We start from the raw sequence: 21375 nt of genomic DNA, 5'->3' as shown, positions 1-21375 counted from the left end.
GCTCGATGATTTGAGCGTAAGAACATTTCGCGGAATCGATTGTGCAATAGCAGCGCTTAGCGGTAATAGCCATGATACTATCCATCACTCGAATGAAATTTTTACGCGCCGTAGGAACAGAGAATTTCACACTTTCGTATCTAGACTCATCCAATACTCCTTCGAAACGAGCAAGTTCAAGTGTTAAATTGAAAGATATCGTCTCTACGCATTGTTTGCAAGGTCCAAGTGACAGATTATCGATGCTATCCTCTACTCCAGGAACATAACGTTTTTTTTTTTTGTCTGTTTTCACGCGTGAACAGTGTAAAGAGTAAACAGTATCCGGCATGTGCGATCTACGAAAACCACCCACATCTTCGTCAGAGTCCACACCTGTGGAGTAACGGGTAGCGCGTCTAGCCGCGAAACCAGGTGGCCCGGGTTCGATACCCGGGTTTTCTCTCAAATGCAAATGCTAGGTAACTTTCGGTGTTGGACCCCGGACGCATTTCACCGGCATTATCACCTTCATCTCATTCAGACGCTAAATAACCTAAGATGTTGATAAAGCGTCGTAAAATAACTTACTAAAACAAAAAAAATCTTCGTCAGACTCTTTTCTTTCGCATGAATGACTTTTTTTTTGGCCTAGCCAAAAGTGCCGTTGTTTTGGTTTTGCTGGTTATTTGGGTGCCGGATACGAGGGATTTTACTGTATGTCGTTTGAGATTTACCACTGTGGATCTACTTAGAACAACTTGGAATGGACAAATTATTCAGGCCGATGTACAAGAAGGCTCAGGAAAGAATTTTTAGTTGAGATTTCAACAGATAAAAGGTTGAGTCGTAAGTACTCCGCCAAATGAAAACACTCCTTTGTTTAACTCGCCGTAACTCGGAAACCAGTAAAGATTTTGAGTAGCAACCAATTTTAAAAGTAATTTCCATTGTTTCTCAACATTTCTCTCACTTTGACCCTCCATATAACCTGAAAAACAAAATGGTTTACTGCTTATCAACTTAAGATGTAAATGTCTATTCTGAATAGATCACATCGAAGTTAATATTGTTTTTATTACTTTTCAAAAAATAGTTTCATTTCGAATTTTTTTTTTTCTATGCTTTCCTTAGACATTGAACTATAAATTAAAAACACATTACAGCGCGATTGATTGACTATTATAGGAGCTACGACTAAGACAATTTAAATGTTAAAGGAGCGGGAAATATTGTATAATGATTCTTTCCGAAGTTTTACGATCGTTGACATTCGTCACCAAATACGTCATTGCTGATGTAAACATAGCGTTAATGTTTAACGTACGACGAAGGTGCGAATACTCTCATTATGTTCTCGAGAACAGTTAAATAAAAATTCTAGTTCTCTAAAACAATCGACCTTTTTTGTTATGTCACTGTATTCTTTTGCAGAGGCATCCCACAAACAAGACATTTCCATCAATGCATTAATCAATTCTAACGTATTTTCTCTTGTCCACTCTATTAGTTCGAACAACTTAAGGCTGATTCACAATAAACCGGGAACAGAAACGGCAACGAGAACAAGAATGGAAATATTGTTAAATTTATTTTTTTTATTTTATTGGGTTATTTTACGACGCTGTATCAACATCTAGGTTATTTAGCGTCTGAATGAAATGAAGGTGGTAATGCCGGTGAAATGAGTCCGGGGTCCACCACCGAAAGTTACCCAGCATTTGCTCGTATTGGGTTGAGGGAAAACCCCGGAAAAAACCTCAACCAGGTAACTTGCCCCGACCGGGAATCGAACCCGGGCCACCTGGTTTCGCAGCCAGACGCGCTGACCGTTACTCCACAGGTGTGGACAAAATATTGTTAAAATAAATGCATATAAATGTGAGGATTCACAATTAATTATTGTGAATGCTCCCATTTAAATGCATTTATTTTAACATTTTCGTTCTCGTTCTCGTAGCCGTTTCCGTTCCCGGTTTATTGTGAACCAGCCTTTACAGCTAACACCAAGGATCGTATAAAAATGATAAGAGACGTGCCACGGAAATCAGAAGTTAGTTGTTGCCAAAGAAACTGTACGAACTTTGCCGAACTGTACTGATGCCGCATGAGCAAGTGAATCGACTTAACATGTTTTCCATTGCTGCTGAAAAGCACTCCAATATGTTAAGTCAATTGAGATTTGAAATGTCCATATACATGTCAAATTCAACATGATGTTAAATGTTTGTCAGTGGAGACGCAGCTTAAGGAATCCATACTTGAAGTTAGGCCCACTTTTTCGATATACCTTTTTGTGCACACGCATACACACACAGAGCTTTCCTATCAGACTGGTCCCAGGTGTTCCATTAGCGCTATCCCAAGGAAACGAAGCAGTAGGGGTGGAGTAGAACTGGTCTGCAGAGGGAAGCGTGAACGGCCCTGTCTATACGTCAGCATATGATATGACCACTCATTGCCCTCAAACAGATTTTGATAGGTAGATGCTCGAATGGGACCGGTCTGCTAGGAATGGTGTGTGTGTGTGTGTGTGTGTGTGCGTGCGTGCGTGCGCGTTTTTTTTATGTGAGTGATAGGGTTGCCAGGTAGGGTTGCCAGGTTATGCGTTTTTCCCGTATTCTTACGTTTTCTGGATGCTAATGTGGCCTTACGTTTTCTATTCCCCTGTAAAACACTTTCTTCCTTTATTTCGAATTTGGCGCTGGTAATAATAAAATACTGTATAACACAGCGATGTCAGACAGGGACTAAACGGAGCGGAGCGCTCCACTAGACTGGTTGCGTGCTCCGGTGTTTCCACAGACATAAGCAAGTTCAAGCTCCGATGTAGCTCCACAACCGGTATTGGAGCTTACAACTCTGACACTACTGGTATAACAGTTTCTATTATTTTTATTATTTTATCGCTGGGATTAAAATTTTAAAAATATTTTCACGTTGGTACTATTGCAGAGATCACTCCCTTGCTTACAATCGATAGTTATAGAGATCACTGATTGCTACAATCAATTTTATTTTTTATTTTAGTATGTTATTTTACGACGCTTTATCAACAGCTTAGGTTATTTAGCGTCTGAATGAGATGAAGGTGATAATGCCGGTGAAATGAATCCAGGGTCTAACACCGAAAGTTACCCAGCATTTGCTCATATTGGGTTGAGGGAAAACCCCGGTAAAACCTCAACGAGATAACTTGCCCCGACCGGGAATCGAACCCAGGCCACCTGGTTTTGCGGCTAGACGCGCTAACCATTACTCCACAAATGTGGACGCTACAATACATATTGCTATCGATGGATGTAGTACTGGTAGTTGATTACTGACTGTATTGCTAAAGATAGTGGGTCAAATTCTTCACATTGATGCCTCAGCAGAAAGGCCAAATATTTCCTGACTCATGTTTCATACTGAGCCTATCAAAAAATTGTAAGTTATGGTTTATTGAACGATGCTCGCAACTGCAGAGATTATATCAGTGTCGCCGGTGTACCAGAATTTTGTCCACAGGAGTTCTTTTACATGCCAGTAAATCTACTGACACACTTAAATGCCATCGACCTAGGCCGGGATCAAACCCGCAACCTCGAGCACAGAAGGCCAGTGCTATACCGACTATGCTACCTAGGCCGACGAACCTACCTAGATTAAATGCATTTGTGGAACGAGTGTTTTCAATGATGGCAGAACAAATGGACCAATGTGAGAAATAGATGCTCACCAAAACTGATAAATTCAGAGCTTGAATTGTTATAAATTTTGACATAGCCTGCAAAGAGTTTTAATGTATTAAAAATGACAGTAAATTGCTAAATGAAGTTAAATCAGTTTCAAAATATGAAAGTGTCTTTAAAATTAGATACTAAGACACAGAAATGTGAGAGTGTGTACAATGTGGAATCCTTTAATATATATATTTTTTATAAAAATTAAGAGAGCATGAGTCAATAAAAATGTCGATAAAATCTTAATTTTTTATTTTGAAAAGTTGGCAACCCTAGTGAGTGATAACTTGTCAGGCTATAGTGCTCTGAAAGGGCAAAGTGAAGAATGTTGTGATCTACTTGTCATACTAGTACCAAGTGACAGCAGTAGTGCTCATCCCTTAGGTTTGACTCACTCTGTATGTGGGACTCGCAGTTCACAAGCGTAATAACACAGTCTAGTATATACAGTCACGAAGCTCAATACTTACTAAATATGCAAACATAGATAGTTGCTCACCACCAGGATCGCTACTATCGCCTCATCACAGACTCTTTCCCTAGCAGATGATAAAATGTATTGTACTTTTGATATCGTGTTCTTTTGAAAAAATTAACACCTTCCTTCCACTATTGAAATATGAAATACATAAGGTTTATATATTATTTTGATAAAATATATATTATATTCTATAAACTCACCTTCCTGGATCTTTCGGAAGAAGGATAACTCTAACCTATTTTTCTTACAATTTATAGTACTACAAACGTCTCCTTGTCCCATATTATTATTCAAATTATTGTATTTTAGCCATTTACAGTTATTACAACGATAACGAACATTTCATAGTTTACATAGCTTATCACAAAAGTGTAAAATACGGCACAGTCAATGCCTTTTTGAACTAGACCAGGCCATAATGTTTGTTCGGGTTTTCTGTTTCAGTGTATGGAGCTCAGTGAAATATTATATTATAACTTTATTGCTTATCATTGCTAAGCTTTATTTAGTGTAATTTGTCCTTAAGTTCCGTTTACTTCTTGTTGCATAATATGTTGCAGAAATAATTACAAAACTGTGTTATTTTAATGTGAAGAGAATTTTACATGTTAACATAATCTGTTCACGTCAACATGTTAAGTTTAGAATGGAAGCTATTTTGAGATTTAATAAAAAAGAATTTATATTGTGATTTCAATTTAGCACATCTACCTTCCTTAATTTTAGACAAAACATTTACCTTACCACTCCTATGAAATTAGTGTATGTACAATTGTGTTACTTCGTCTCTTAGGTAGATAAATACAGTAATTCAGTACTCAATTGTAGTATTAAAATATAGACAAATTGAATGTCCGGGGTATCATACATGACATTGTGCTTAATTATTATAATGTATAATTGCGAATTTAGGAATATAAGTTAAATATAGTAAACCTAACCTATAATTTTCATATGAATGGCTAGGCATTGGAGATCACTAAATTTAGACAGAAAGGAGCAACTGGTACAGTAAACATAACCTATAATTTCAACATATCTAAATATCCGTGCGGTGCAATTGAAAAATTATTGAATCGTGCATAAATGGATGTACATGTATTTCGCAATATTTAATCGAAATAAAGGCAGGTATTACACATACGAACAACGTAATTATCACACCATAAATAATATTACACCTTATCTCACAAGTGAATTATGTCTGAAGTGTCTCATAATCATTGTTTTAAATTTTATTAATGGAATTACACTACATTCTAGAGAAACATATGTTACTTTTTATGCATTCCAACTAATTTATATGGTTGAAACGCCGCCCTTCGTGATCGGGTTAAGCGAGTTACATGGTCTGCCTTACGGTCTGTATTAGATCACGATGGCTGCGGCACAGTCTATTGTTCCTAGTACTCACAGTGCTCCAAGTGGCTAGCAACTATCGCGAGAATTGCAAAAAATCATCCCAAGCTTCGTGACTGTATGTAGTAGACTGTGGTAATAAGCTGTTTAGCAATGATGAAATTATTATTTCAAAAGAAACCTGATAATTTCTTAGGATCTTCAATGAGTGGATCCAAGGTTTTGTACTAAAGAGAGATTACAGTTAATCCATTTTGTAATTATTATTGCCATGTGTATGTTATGTTGATAATGAATAGATGTGAAAGCTAATGGCATTTTTTTGTTATATATAATATGTTTACAGGTAGTGTTGTCTGCGTGTTCATCGTATTTTCAGAAGCTTCTTCTGGAAAATCCTTGTAAACATCCAACAATCATTATGCCACAGGATGTGTGCTTCAGTGATTTGAAATTCATTATTGAGTTCGTTTATCGAGGAGAAATTGATGTCTCTCAAGCTGAACTACAGGTATGGTTCTTCATTATTGTAAAAATTGTTACATTTTTTAATTATAATTACGAAATGTTTTACAATATTTCTGCTACTATACAATAATCACTTGTTGAATGCATCTATTTCGGCCACTTTTGTCCCCTTCACAATTTCGCTGTCCATTACAGCATTGTTTCTCAAACTTTTTCCAACGCGGGCTTCATTTAACCCATAGTGCAACAGTGAAACAATTTTTTGTTTTACTATTATTCATACTCTTATCATTATTCACATAAACATTCGTTTTAATGATTAATAGTTCCACAATCGTTGCGAGACTAAGAACTTTGTATTTATTGAAATAAATTGATTAGTGGATGTATATCAAAGGTAAACAAAAGAAATCTGAATAATTCTGTCTTTATGTTTATTTATGTTGAAGGTAAACGTGGGTAGGGCTCAGGTGTAATTGAACAGGTGACTCACCTAGTCATTTTACGTAAAATGCAGAATCAGTAATAATAATTATAATAATTAATTTAATTTATTGGTCTGACCCAATATTTTGGGTTTGCCCTGCGACACAGAATAGCTCACAATAAAATTTAAAATGAAAAATTATATAAACAGGTTTGAGACAAAATTGATTAAGAAAAAAGAAAAAAAAAAAAGTAGAACCAAATATAATTTAAATTGAATGTACACCATAAAGATGCTGACGAAATATCGCTACAGAAAATTTTATTATGGTGGTGATGATGGCATCGTGAAGATCTCTCGTCAGCTTGTATTTTTCCCTCCACTTTACAAAGGCTTTCGGAATGGTGCCTCTCGCTCCGAAGAAGAGACCGGTAACTGTGATTTTTTCTATGTTGTATTTCGCCAATAGGTACTGAATCGTGGGCACGTAGATTTTTTTTCTCTTCGTTCACTTCAGATGGTTGAGTGGCTGAGATTTCAAATCTGATGGTAGGATCAATTATTTCGACTGTCTGTTTATTCCTATTTATAGCTATGATATCGATCCTACGATTGCTTCCACCGTCAGCAATACAATGAACTTCCTCGTGAACGTCTAGATTTTTGGATCGAAGTGCATCTGCAGTCATAGAACGTATGATGTTGTGACGTTTTATTCTAAGTACTTCTCCCTGTGGGCAACTCCCAAACACATGTGGTAAAGTTTCATACTCACTGCAGTGCCTACAGTGGGTTGTGCCTGTAGAGCGACCAGGGAGAGAACGTACTGGTGCCACCATCGCAGTCATTTTTAGCATATCTCTCCATTCAGAACTTGATAATCCTTCATGCTTGATGATCCACGAGTTGGCTGCAGGTACTTCTTCAAACAATACAACTCCTTTTCCCTTCTGGGGGTATGCACACCAGGTTTTAAATTCACGGTACCGAAGATGTTGCCTTTAATTGCTTCACGGATCCTGTAGCCTCATCTCTGCTCACTTGCAATTCCAACAAGCAACGGGTTCTTATAGTTTTGTAGTCTTATACAGCATTAACGTGCTGGTCATTTAGGTTTTCTAGCTTGGTATGGATGTTGAGTTGCTGCAGATAGGCTTCCCATGTAGCGCGCATCACTGACAATCCTTTGTATTTCTTACTTGTATATAGGCTATCATGCTATTAATAATAATAAATTAGCACTCCCAGTGGTTTCAGTTTTGACGAAATTGTAAGTGGTAAATACTGTGAAACAGGGAATAATATTATCCATGATTGGAAGAAATACTGCATCACAGAGAATGAAAAGGAACTCGGCGGGAGAAGCACATCACCAAGAAACTAGTACACTTCTGTTTCCTACTTCAAACTACTTTATTTTATCAATTAAAATAAAACTCACTTTAATGTTTGTATATCAGTTTGCAGTCATAAGCTTCCTCTAAATGCATCTGAAATTTTATTACAGTTTTTTTTCTAGCTCTTTGATCCTCACATAATTCTTCATATATGTGACCAGATCAAAATATTCAAAAGCAGGACATTTTTAAAAAAAGCCTGACTACACATTAAATTCCTTTTTATTCACTGACAACAATAAAAACAATAGGTAAACACAGTACCAAAGCTATCTATTGTTATTAATCTTACAATTTCATTGTTCATACTTCTGTGAAGAGGAAAAAATGTCCTTCTGTAGCTTTGGGGATTTCAATAAATAGGGTGAAATTCTTTACATGTAAAATATTTCAAATTATATTGTACTGTTACAATATTATTTACTCCTTATACTGATAGTCTGTTCCTTTCATATGACCATTGGGTGTTGATTAATGAAAATATCCTTTCAACATTGACATTTTTTGCAATTATTAAAAAAAGAATTGACATAGACAGCAAAGTTTGGAAACACTTAACATTCACAACCTTTATTTTTAAAGGGCATGTTGGTCCGACAAAGTAACATGTAAATGAAGTTAAATATCATAAATCCTTCAATAACTGTCTATTTTTAACCTAACGCGTAGTACAAGAAATTACATTAGGTTATACACACAAAACATATGACTAGCGCTTTCGCCAGTCATATGTTTTATGTGTATAACCTAATGTAATTTCTTGTACTGCACATTAGGTTAAAAATAGAGAGTTATTGAAGGATTTATGATATTTATCTTCATTCACAACCTGTTCAAAAAATATACTCCACTGAAAATCTATTGTTTCCAAGAAAAATGCTTCAGCTTGCTTCAAAACAAATTCTTTTAGAGCACAGAATTCATAAAATGCATATTTTTCATATAATGACAGAAACATACTTTTGACCTCAGATTTTATCTTATATACATATTGTATTTCAATACAGTCAACTCTGGATATAGTGAACGAAATGTGCAAGTCCACAGAGGTTCACTAAATCCGAAGTCTCTCACCCTAACCTTAAATGACAGAAATGAATGAAATTGTGAACAAGAAAATAAAGTACAGTACTATACCACTGCGTTCCAACCCCTCATTTAGATCAGTACTATACAGCAATTAAAATATTTCATTTTTGTGGAATGGATTACACTATATACTGTATACTGTTATTCACAGTTGACTTAAACTATGCTGTTGTCCCACGTCTGCTTGCGAAAGACCATGTTCAGTGTCACTTACAAGATTATAATATGAAGGGTTCACAACCAGAGTGGACCAAGTCCGTCTGGAATAGTTCTGAGAAATTGAGTCTTAAAGTTCCTGGCTCACACTTAGCAACCTTCATCTTCCATAGGAAATGCTGCCCTCTGTGGAGTAACAAATGAGTTATGGACTTTATTTGTTGTGGCTATGAATAAAGCTAAATTTTCTTCATCCGACATTGTATTAATCCACAAACTGACCACTGGTGGACTTGGTCCATTCTGGTTGCAAGCCCCTCATATCTTCCAAATAAAACACTTCACGCTTCGACATTTTTATACAGTACATTCACTGTTCGAAAACTAGAAACAGACTGATAAGGTAGAAATGACAAACGCTGTTGTGGTGTGACTGTGTACTCAGCCTGGAATTTCCCGGGTCACTTAATGGAAACTGGGAGAGAGTTGATGAAGTTTGAAAGCCATTCGAATCTTACCTTCATTTATGCTTTTGACATAATGTCCGTCATCTTTTAATAAAAGAAGGCCATTTCATTTTCTGTTGTTTCGATGCTATCCGTCATAATGGAAATGTTTCTGAGAACAAAAGACAACCCTTTGACTGTGGAGAATTAGAAATAACAATAGAGTAGTGTGCCTGAGAACAGAATGTCAACCTTTCAATGGTGAAGTGAAGCAAGGTCGTCACGCATTGCCTGGAATTTACAGTACAGTTCATTGTCTAGGAATCACTAATTCTACCTTTGTCCTTGACTAAAGCAGTAAGAAACTTAGAATGTTGTTCTCAACACATTCTTTCAATTTTATACAAGAACGTCTGACTTCAAATAAGAATTTGTCAGGATACAGCTCTTGTAACTTCAATTTTTAAGGTTCACTATAAATGGAAATATTAATGTACTTTTTAATGTATGTGGGTCAGGACCAACAATTTAGATTCACTATAACCGAGTTACCGATTTCACTATATACAAAGTTGACTGTATTTGGTACATTATGTTGGTGAATGGCAGAAAACAGGACTTTTGACTTTATTGTAAAAAGCCGGCCGGATGACCACAAAGTACTAAAAAAGCAGTACATGTCCGGCGAAATCCAGATGTCTGGTCACCCTATTCAAATACTCTAAAGCTGAATCGTGTTCATGGAATGCTTGTGTAAATCTGCGGACCATTATACATAGTTCCATGTGGCCTTTTTGACGCTGATTATGATTAATAAACAATAAAGCTTTCGGAAATAACTACTGTTCTATAGTCGTTTATGTTTAATGAGGAAAATTTTAGAATTTGCGTTTCATTACCACAAATATTCTCCAAAGATAAACACTTAGAAAGTTAAAAAAAAGACCCTGTATATAGTTTTATGATAGTAAGTTGTAGCTTCATTTCTGCTTCTGCATTTAGTCTGTTTCGGTACTTTGTTTTGGTGGACACATATGCAGAAAATCCAGTGAATGAAAGTGAAAAAATTATAAATATTATTTTCCGTTTTAGATATTTAATAATAATAATCATTATTATTATTGTTGATGATGATGATGATGTTTCATGTTATTATTGATTCATATTTCCGTAATTTTTGTGTTCATTTCATACCATCCATTAAGTACAAAATAATATTGTAAGCAGTTTAGGACTCGTGAAACCCTGGGGTTTTGTGCAACACACTTTGAGAAATGCTGCATTATGGTATTCAGAGCGTATTGGCCTACTGTATGAGTGGATTCTTATCCCATTTTGTTTCATATACTGTATTTAAGCCTTTCTGAAAATTTTTCTAGAGAAAAACTGTCAAAGTAATTCACATCTGAATTGTGTCTGAATTACTAATGGTTGATTATTGTCATCAATTTCCAGAATGTCTTTTGCCTGAAGATTAACAATTGCAGAATAATAGCACAAAATGCATGAAACTTATCAAAGAATCTGATTTAAATTGTGATTAGCTACATAGCTATTTTTCTTTAAGTAGTGTATACTTTATTCAACTTGTGAAATTACTACGAAATTTAAGTAATATTTAAATAATATAAAATAAATGAATAATTTCGAGGGAAAAATTGTTCCGGGGCTGGGCATCGAACCCAGGACCGTTGGTTTAACGTACCAACGCTCTACCAACTGAGCTACCCGGGAACTCTACCCGACACCGATCCAACTTTTCCCTCTATATCCACAGACCTCAAAGTGGGCTGACAACCATCAAGCAACCAACTTCGAGTGCACACTAACTCCGTGTGACTTAAATTGTAGTTTTCTGTTAACGAACAGTGACGTGCAATATAAAATAAAAATTACAATTTGTGCTAGTTTGTGCTAAAAGGATTCGAAATAGCATAGTAGAGCCTACAAGACCCTTATTGTCTTCTTTCATGTTAAGGAATTTCTGTACAGTTCTCAAAACTAAATTTTCCACTTTTGTAACACATTAGGTCTTGAAATCTAAGTTCTGTCCACAGTCAGGAGGTAAAGCAAGCTTTAGGACTGTCAAACAGCTGTCTTTGTCTGTAAACGATAGTTAAATTTATCATTATTTCTATATTATTTCAGTTGGGACATAAAAGTCTGTCCATATATGAGGAGTGTCAGTATCTTTGAGGTGTCCTTAAGGAGAGGTTTCACTGTATATTTGTCTATCTGGAAATAAAAATGTTAAAACATGTTGACCTGCTAACCAAAGAGAAAGTATAGGTATGTAGAAACAAAAGAAACAAGCAACAAGTGGAAGAGATCAGAAAAAAAAGAAACTCACAAATACAAAAAAATGAAGTAAAGAAATTTTAATTGGGAAAAGGTACGAAAACATACATCTTCTTTTGATATTACTAACCAATATGAGTTTTAGCCTTTTTAACAATTTCATTCCGTTCATTCCTTTTCATCTGAAGTCTGATTAGTGAACTGTAGAACTACTCAGTGATGTATGCGATGGAGGGGGAAAAGAACTGGTGACCCTACCCTATTTATCCTGGCTTAGCTTCCTCATGAGTGATGCCTTATTGGTATCATTTATGAGATCTCAACCAGTCTTCGAACTGCTGACCATACATACATACATACATACATATGCTGATATAACCTCGGCAGTTGCAAGCGTCGTTAAATAAACCATAATTTATTTTTTTACATACATACAGTAGCATGCAAATTAATCTGAACAACGTAATTACTTATGCAAAAACACTCAAACGGGATAAAAAAAGGATCTAAGACATACCTCAGTAATCTATGTGGTCTCCCTTGTTCCTAATAACAGCTCTGAGACGATTTGGCATGGATTCCACTAATTTCCCACAAATATTCTTCATTTCTTCATCGCGAAACCATACACCAATGAGGGCAGAAATCATCTTCTCCTTTGTAGAACAATTCATTTTTTGCATTCTTCTTTTTCAAATTGACCACAAGTTCTCAATGGGGTTGATGTCGGGTGAGTTGCCTGGCCAGAGGAGTACCTCAATATTCTTCTTGTTGAAGAATTTTGTAGTTTTTCGAGACGTATGGCATGGTACTAGGTCTTGTTGGAACACACCTCTGCCATCCGGAAATAATTTTTGCAGCTGGGGTACGATTCTGGTTTCCAATAAGTGAATATATTTGTCAGAATTCATCATTCCCTTGATAGGTATTAATGCTCCAGGCCCTTCATGTGTAAAACAACCCCAAAACATTACTTTAGTGGGGTATTTGGGTGCTTGTTGGAAATGAGCTGCTGTCACTTTTTCGGATCCTTTCCGTACGTAAGAAACATGGTGGCCGTGGACCTCGAAATGATACTCATCGGAAAAAAGTACATTCTTCCAGTCATTCACTGTCCAGTGTTGATGTAATTTTGCCCACATTAAGCGTTTTTTGCACATAACAGGGATTAGCAGTTGCTTCTTAATAGGCTTACGAGCCCTTTGTCCAGCTTCCAAAAGCCTACGCCTCACTGTTGTGACGTGAATATTCGCCCCAGTGGTAGCCATTAACTCGCAGGTTAAGTCGACAGCAGTTAGTCTAGGATTTAATTTACTTTTCCTGACAATTAAACGATCATCTGCAGGTGAAGTCTTCCTTTTCCGGCCACAGTTTCCTTTTTTCTGGGGTTTGATGGATCCAGTCTCCCTGTATCGTTTTATGATCGAATTAACAGCAGCCAAACCGATGTGACATTCTGCAGCAATTTGCCTCTGTGTCATAGAAGAATGCTCTGCTAATGTTATAATTTTAGACCGTTTTCGTGGAGTTGTATCCATTTGTGAAGATGACAGAATGTACACAGGATTGCAGTATTAAGTCTTCAACACAACTGAAATGCTTATAAGTACAAAACGACAGGCAAAATGTCACATATTATAAAAAAAATAATGACAGACCTTCAACAATGGAATTACACGTACTACAGATGTCAATTAAAGCAGTATGAGCAGCTGTCAGGCCAACAATGACAGAAAATGTAAAAATATGTCGTGTTCGGATTAATTTGCACGCTACTGTACATCCCTTTCCTTAGCATATCTTCTCCATTCTCATATTCCCATAATTCTTATATTGTATCCTCTTCTATTACATCTATCCATCTCATGAAAACATACAATTCAAGGAAAAACTACTGAACATGTACAAAGAAAAACAGCTACAACACTCTTCAGGCTTAAGCCTAGTATAACTATGAATAAATATGCATTTTCTGAATTATTAATGAACTTAATGGATAGACATCTTCTATTAGGAAACTTGATTTAGAGAGAAGGGGAATAATGGATATGGTAGGCCTTTTTCGGAAAATAGGAAGATAATTTCTTAGGCCAATATCCAGTCACTGAAAAATGATAATATTATTTTGTTGCAGTTTGTAGTGAATAAAATACAGTAACATTAAATTGTTTATTTTTATTTTTTCCTTGTACATAATTTAAGAATAAAACAACTTTCTTTGTTACAGTCTCTTCTGAAAACTGCCGATCAACTGAAGATAAAGGGCTTGTGTGAGGTACCAGATGGGCGCGATGGCAATGGGAACTGCGGAGCTGCTGAAGTAACACCTCTTCCCATCCTCTCGCGGCGTTCATTCACAAAGCTGCGTCGATTATCAGGTACCAAACGTCAGCGAGGGCCAGATATGGTACGAAGAGCTATATTCAAAGAATGTGATCACAACCATCATCTACAACAGCAAATGCAGCCTCAACAGCCCCTAACAGCAGTCGGTACCCCCACAGGGTCATCTGTATTAGACATGGGAGTAGCAGAGCTTCCATCTCGTGCTTCAGAGAACCGCATTCCAGAGTGTGTCACTGTAGCGACCTCAACTGAAGAAGACCAGAACCCCGAAGTGCCAGTTGTAGTGTTGGAAAGTAAAGTACCACAGCATCAGGTGAGTACCTGAATTGACTTATAATATCATTCTTTACTTGATGCATATAGGCTTAATTATGCATTTATAGTGGTACAGTGCTTATTGGCATGCTCTGTAGTTATTGGTTACTGTGCTTAGCTTTGAACCCAAGTCTCATGAGTATAAACCCCACGAAGAGCAATGGATTTTTAAGAAGTTATAAGAGTGAATAGCATGACTTGCTTCGGAAGGTAAGTAAAAATAGAAGTCCTGTGCTGTAGATTTATGGCACATGAAGGAATTCTGCGTTCCCCCAGAGAAATCACCAGTCACCTCTTTTTCTTCCCACCATGTCTCTTGCTTTAAAGGACAATAGTTTTTATCCATGACCATAACGAAAAACATGCCTTTACTAAATACTTTTGCGTTTGTAAAGTAAGCTTTTATTCAACATTACTTTATTTCACTAGTGAGATAAAGACTTTACCTCACAGTTTGAACTTTATTTCACAGTTCATTAGTATTTTCCTAGTACCCGGGTACACACATATACTTTTCCCAAGAAATGGATTCGGAACACCTCAAAATCTGTGCTTCAATGGCTGGTCATGATAATATATTTGAAAAATATTGGAGTGCAAGAGGTCAAATGACTTTATTGTCAAACGCCTGGCATTAGAAAACAACAACAACAACATATACTTTTCCATTCAACTATTACTCAAGAAGTTAATATATTAGTTACTAGATGTCACTACCTCTACTTCTCCATTCTTCACTAATCATGGCCTCCTACATCATAACCTACCTAGTACACGTATCGATTCTAAAATCCATGCCATGATATGTGATTATATGAGGACTTATTTTCAACATATTTTTTATAAAACAGAATTTTTCGTTATGGTCATGGATAAAATTACATATGGTACTTGTGAGCGTGATCTTTATTGCGCTCGTGTAATTTAACCACTCGGCTGATGCCTCATGCTTAAATCTTTCCACTCGCGCAATAAAGATGCACTTACCTCACAAGTACCATAAATAATTATTATATATACAAGACAGAAAGAAAAATACAAAAAGCAGGAAAACAAGATTTTAAAAGTTGTTGTTGTTTTCCAATGCCAGGCATTTGACAATAAAGTCATTTGACCTCTTGCACTCCAGTATTTTTAGACTGGAGTGGTTAAAGGGCAAGTTGTAGCTGATTTAAGTGAACATCATATTTTAACGTTTTGATGGCTACTTCATCCACGCACAACCCCCAGAATGTCTGGAGGACCACACCTGCTGTTGGTCGACGAGTGTACTAAACCTAGTTGGGAGATCTTGTTGATCACCAGCTTTCCCTCCTTAAGCCACTGGAGGACGATTTTAGTGCCATAGCAGGTCAGCACTAGGAACAGAAAATTAGAAAGGGTAGGAAGGAAAGTGAAAAGAACCCCTAGGCCTCGAATGCTCTAATACTGTCAGGGTTGAAGAAAGAGTTCAGTCAGAGGACTGGATAGGAAAGGGTAAAGATTTTAAAAGTTGCAGCATTTAAAAGATCTAAATTTTAAATCACTGCTATAAATTGTTCAGATTTATATCTTTGGAAAGGTTTTCCACAACCATATTAGCATATGCAGCAATGTTTAATATAATAATGATTTATTTATGATAAGAGCCATCAGCATAGCTCAGATGGCAGGTAAGTTCGTCTGCTGATCTGGAACTGCACTTCAGACATGGGTTCGATTCCCTCTTGGGCTGATTACTCGGTTAGGTTTTTTCCGAAGTTTTCTCAGACTGTAAGGCAATTGTCGGGTAATCTGTAGCAAATCCTCGGCCTTATGTTGCCAAAAAGCACGTCACTATCACCAGTTCCATTGACACTAAATAACCAAGTACGGTATTTACCCAAATATAAGACGAGGTTTCTTTTCCCCATTTCTGTGTTTGAAAAATGGGGGATCATCATAAACTCACGGATTAAGAAAAGTACAAAAGTTGCGTCAATTTTTTTATATTGTGAACTATACTAAATAATGTCACAGGTTAGTCATTTCTCCTGCAGATGCTTGTTCACAATGGTATCGAATTGCATGGTGTATGAAAAAAAAAACTCCCAGTCATTTTTTGTAAATATAATATTTAGACTGTTAGGACCTACAAGAATACGAATTTCATTTCATCAAGAGATTCTACTGGTATCTATTTCATAGAAGTAAGTTATATGTTCTAGAACCAATGTTAATAACGGATTCACCAACAAAAATACCTTAAAAAATTAAATCCTATAGAAGCTGTTGAAAAACTAGAGGCTGTCTTAAATTCTAGGTCTTCTTATATTTGGGTAAGTACAGTAATTGATACAATTTCGTTAAATAACGCACTTAAAAAAATAGTTGCGAAGAATGGCAAAGAAAATTGTAGGAGTTTCACAGTTTGATTAGCTACAACAAACAATAATGTGTAAAATAGATAATGTGTGCCATATTGCCACCATTGAGCACACACTATTAAATTTTATATTTAAGAGGCAAATTTTTAGTTTGTTGTTTTATCAGGTAGTAAATTTGAAGTAGGCATGACAGTTTTAAGATTTCAATAATTATTACTAAAAGTCGTATTAAATCAACAAATTATAAGAACATCACTAAATATTTACACTATTATTACTTGTGGAAGTAATTGTGAAATGAATAAAAAAAGTCCGTTTAAAAAAAAGTAGTAAATTTGAAGTAGGCATGACAGTTTTAAGATTTCAATAATTATTACTAAAAGTCGTATTAAATCAACAAATTATAAGAACATCACTAAATATTTACACTATTATTACTTGTGGAAGTAATTGTGAAATGAATAAAAAAAGTCCGTTTAAAAAAAAGTAGTAAATTTGAAGTAGGCATGACAGTTTTAAGATTTCAATAATTATTACTAAAAGTCGTATTAAATCAACAAATTATAAGAACATCACTAAATATTTACACTATTATTACTTGTGGAAGTAATTGTGAAATGAATAAAAAAAGTCCGTTTAAAAAAAAGTAGTAAATTTGAAGTAGGCATGACAGTTTTAAGATTTCAATAATTATTACTAAAAGTCGTATTAAATCAACAAATTATAAGAACATCACTAAATATTTACACTATTATTACTTGTGGAAGTAATTGTGAAATGAATAAAAAAAGTCCGTTTAAAAAAAAGTAGTAAATTTGAAGTAGGCATGACAGTTTTAAGATTTCAATAATTATTACTAAAAGTCGTATTAAATCAACAAATTATAAGAACATCACTAAATATTTACACTATTATTACTTGTGGAAGTAATTGTGAAATGAATAAAAAAAGTCCGTTTAAAAAAAAGTAGTAAATTTGAAGTAGGCATGACAGTTTTAAGATTTCAATAATTATTACTAAAAGTCGTATTAAATCAACAAATTATAAGAACATCACTAAATATTTACACTATTATTACTTGTGGAAGTAATTGTGAAATGAATAAAAAAAGTCCGTTTAAAAAAAAGTAGTAAATTTGAAGTAGGCATGACAGTTTTAAGATTTCAATAATTATTACTAAAAGTCGTATTAAATCAACAAATTATAAGAACATCACTAAATATTTACACTATTATTACTTGTGGAAGTAATTGTGAAATGAATAAAAAAAGTCCGTTTAAAAAAAAGTAGTAAATTTGAAGTAGGCATGACAGTTTTAAGATTTCAATAATTATTACTAAAAGTCGTATTAAATCAACAAATTATAAGAACATCACTAAATATTTACACTATTATTACTTGTGGAAGTAATTGTGAAATGAACAAAAAAAGTCCGTTTAAAAAAAAGTACTATAATGGTATAAAGTAATGGTTTTACTTGGTCTTTTGATGACAGTTGAAATTGGGATTATGGAAAGAAGACAGATAAGAGGAATTGATACTCCTAAAATTTAAGTTTTTTAAGATTATACATTGATGGATATTAAAAAAAAAACTAAGTGAATGAATCGAAATGAAATATATATATAGAGAAAACATATTAAAGATGTGCCAGTAACAACAGTTTATCATAAGATTGATGGCAGGATCAGTTGTGATTGGAGTTGGCGAAGGAATTAATGTCTTTCTGTTTAGATTTGAAATTCTATGATATTCTTGATATTTGACAACTGTATTTTCCATGTTGAAAATCATATAAAAGAATTTATACATGGAGCACCTGTATCTATAGAATACAATTACTATTTGAGTCTTTTCCTTCAGTCTGGAAGTTGATGTGCAAGATAACCCTGTATGGTGCATCATATCTAAAAGTTTTTTGGTCATAAATCAATGCAGAAGCAGTGCAATGTTGCCAAATCCTAGTCACCTGTGTTGTCAGCATAGTTGATAAACTCCAGTTGTTTAATTGCCTATTTCAATGTTTTTTTTTTAATTCATTAATAATTTAATTCATTATTAAAGAATCACCTTGCCTTATTACTTCTTGGATTGCTATTTTTTAGTCTCTTCTTTTCATTTCTGATAATTGTACTATTACTTACTTACGGCTTTTAGAGAACTCAGAGGTTCATTGCCGCCCTCACATAAGCCTGCCATTGGTCCCTATCCTGAGCAAGATTAATCCAGTCTCTACCATCATATTCCCCTCCCTCAAATCCATTTTCATATTATACTTCCATCTACGTCTCGGCCTCCCCAAAGGTCTTTTTCCCTCCAGCCTCCCAACTAACACTCTATATGCATTTCTGGATTCGCCCATTCGTGCTACATGCCCCATGCCCTGCCCATCTCAAATGTCTGCATTTAATGTTCCTAACTATGTCAGGTGAAGAATACAATGCGTGCAGTTCTGCGCTGTGTAATTTTCTCCATTCTCCTTTAACTTAGCCCCAGATATTTTCCTAAGCATCTTATTCTCAAACACCTCTGACCTTAATTCCTCTCTCAAAGTGTGAATCCAACTTTCACAAGCAAAATTGTACTATTTCCTGAATAAATTTCTTTGATAGTACAGTGAGTTTTATAAGCTTTTTAGATAGGCCTATATTGTTTTTTTTTTAGTATACCGTCTTTACCTGCGTAATAGACGCACTTTTTTATTTTTATTTTGTTTATTTAATTTATTTATTTTTTTCGATTTTTATAACAAAAACTAGAGTGCGTCCTTCATGCGAGGAAAAATTTTAGTGGGGGGGGGGGGGGGGACAACTATTAAAAGTGCACCAGCTGAAATCCTTAAATAATTGCTAGATTACGTTATGATATATGAGTCGTGACTAACTTATATATTGATTGTGTCGCACTTAAGACGATTGATAGTTAGCAGCAGTTGTATAAACAGATGATAGGTAACTTGTAACAGTGAATACAGCAACAATAAGACAAGACACTATTGTTATTATTAACACTAGCCTTACCTCATTCATTGTCAGGTTTAGCATCACTGCAGTCGTTTGTCACAGATTCACATTCCTCTATGCGTCTGTTACGCAGGGAATTTGTTTTTGTTTTTTTTTTTCTTCTAAATTTACAAAACAGAGGAAAACTGTGATATTAAATTCTATGGCCTTTTCTATGACTTGTTTTAATATGAGTGCATCTGTGCATCTTCCTATCCGAAATCTTTGTTGTTTTTCTGATGAGTTTATTATTATTATTATTATTATTATTATTATTATTATTATTATTATTATTAGTGGCGTCTCATGGCCCCAAATTTTGCCAATGTTAGAATGTTTTCAATAACGTTATGAAAAAAGTAGTTAATCTTCGTCTAGATTACAAACAATAAAATAAGCAAAAAATATTGTGGTACATTTATCTTATAAGGTAAAGTTGACACTTATTTAAACAACTCTGCTCTCCTAATCTTCAGCTGAGCAAACTTTTTTTATCACCTTTTCATTGAAGTTCACTATGCTAACAATGTAATCTTTCTCCGTTTTAAGCACTCCCAAAAATATTGAGTCTGTCTTATCCCAATGTATTATCTTAAACATGCTTTAACATGCTCAAGTGTGCAGAAACATAGTTCAAATTCAGCTGTTGCCACTGGAGTTGTTAGAACTATGTTTGACAGTTTTAGTACTTCTGTGTTCTCCAAAATCATGCCCTGCACAACATCAATTTTTTTTCTGAAGTGGTCACAGAAACAGGTTTTTCATCACATCAGTTTTTTTTTCTGGAGTAGTCACATAAACAGATCTTCTTCTTCTCTCTTATAAATCCCGCAGTAAAAATTGTAAATTTATCTTTTGAAGAGGTAGAAAAATTCAAATATCTTGGACTAACAGTAACAAATATAAATGACACTCAGGAGAAAATTAAACATAGAATAAATATGGAAAAGGCGTGTTATTATTCTGTTGAGAAGCTTTTGTCATCCAGTCTGCTCTCGAAAAAATTGAAAGTTAGAATTTATAAAATAGTTATATTATCGGTTGTTCTGTATGGTTGTGAAACTTGGACACTCACTTTGAGGGAGGAACAGAGGTTAAAAGTGTTTAAGAATAAGATGCTTAGGAAAATATTTGGGGCTAAGAGGGATGAAGTTACAGGATAATGGAGAAAGTTACACAACACAGAACTGCACGCATTATATTCTTTACCTGACAAATATGAACATTAAATCCAGAAGTTTGCATATAGAGTGTTAGTTGGGAGGCCAGAGGGAAAAAGACCTTTGGGGAGGCCGAGACGTAGATGGGAATATAATATAATAATGGATTTGAGGGAAGTGGGATATAATGATAGAGACTGGATTAATCTTGCTCAGGATAGGGACCGATGGCGGGCTTATGTGAGGGCGGCAGTGAACCTCCGGGTTCCTTAAAAGCCAGTAAGTAAGTAATTAAATCCAGAAGTTTGAGATGGGCAGGGCATGTAGAACATATGGGCTAATCCAGAAATGCATATAGAGTGTTAATTGAGAGGTCAGGGGG

At 35.1% G+C, this 21375-nt stretch overlaps 1 protein-coding gene across 5 annotated transcripts in view; it reads left to right on the top strand.

The window, feature by feature from the left end:
• Positions 1 to 21375, top strand: part of LOC138713733 (protein bric-a-brac 2-like) — a 95954-nt gene that overhangs the window by 19225 nt on the left and 55354 nt on the right. For 4 of the 5 annotated variants that reach the window (XM_069846097.1, XM_069846100.1, XM_069846101.1 and 1 more), the window contains exons 3-4: positions 5891 to 6055; positions 14053 to 14484. In XM_069846097.1, coding sequence (XP_069702198.1) covers positions 5891 to 6055; positions 14053 to 14484 — 597 coding nt within the window. The remainder of the gene's footprint in view (positions 1 to 5890; positions 6056 to 14052; positions 14485 to 21375) is intronic. The other variant, XM_069846102.1, reaches the window with a different exon arrangement.

This window comes from Periplaneta americana, chromosome 14 (genome assembly GCF_040183065.1).
Source record: "Periplaneta americana isolate PAMFEO1 chromosome 14, P.americana_PAMFEO1_priV1, whole genome shotgun sequence".
Taxonomy (NCBI): Eukaryota; Metazoa; Arthropoda; class Insecta; order Blattodea; family Blattidae; genus Periplaneta; species Periplaneta americana.
The sequence above is the reverse complement of the archived record's forward strand: the minus strand, read 5'-3'. Positions and strand labels throughout refer to the sequence as shown.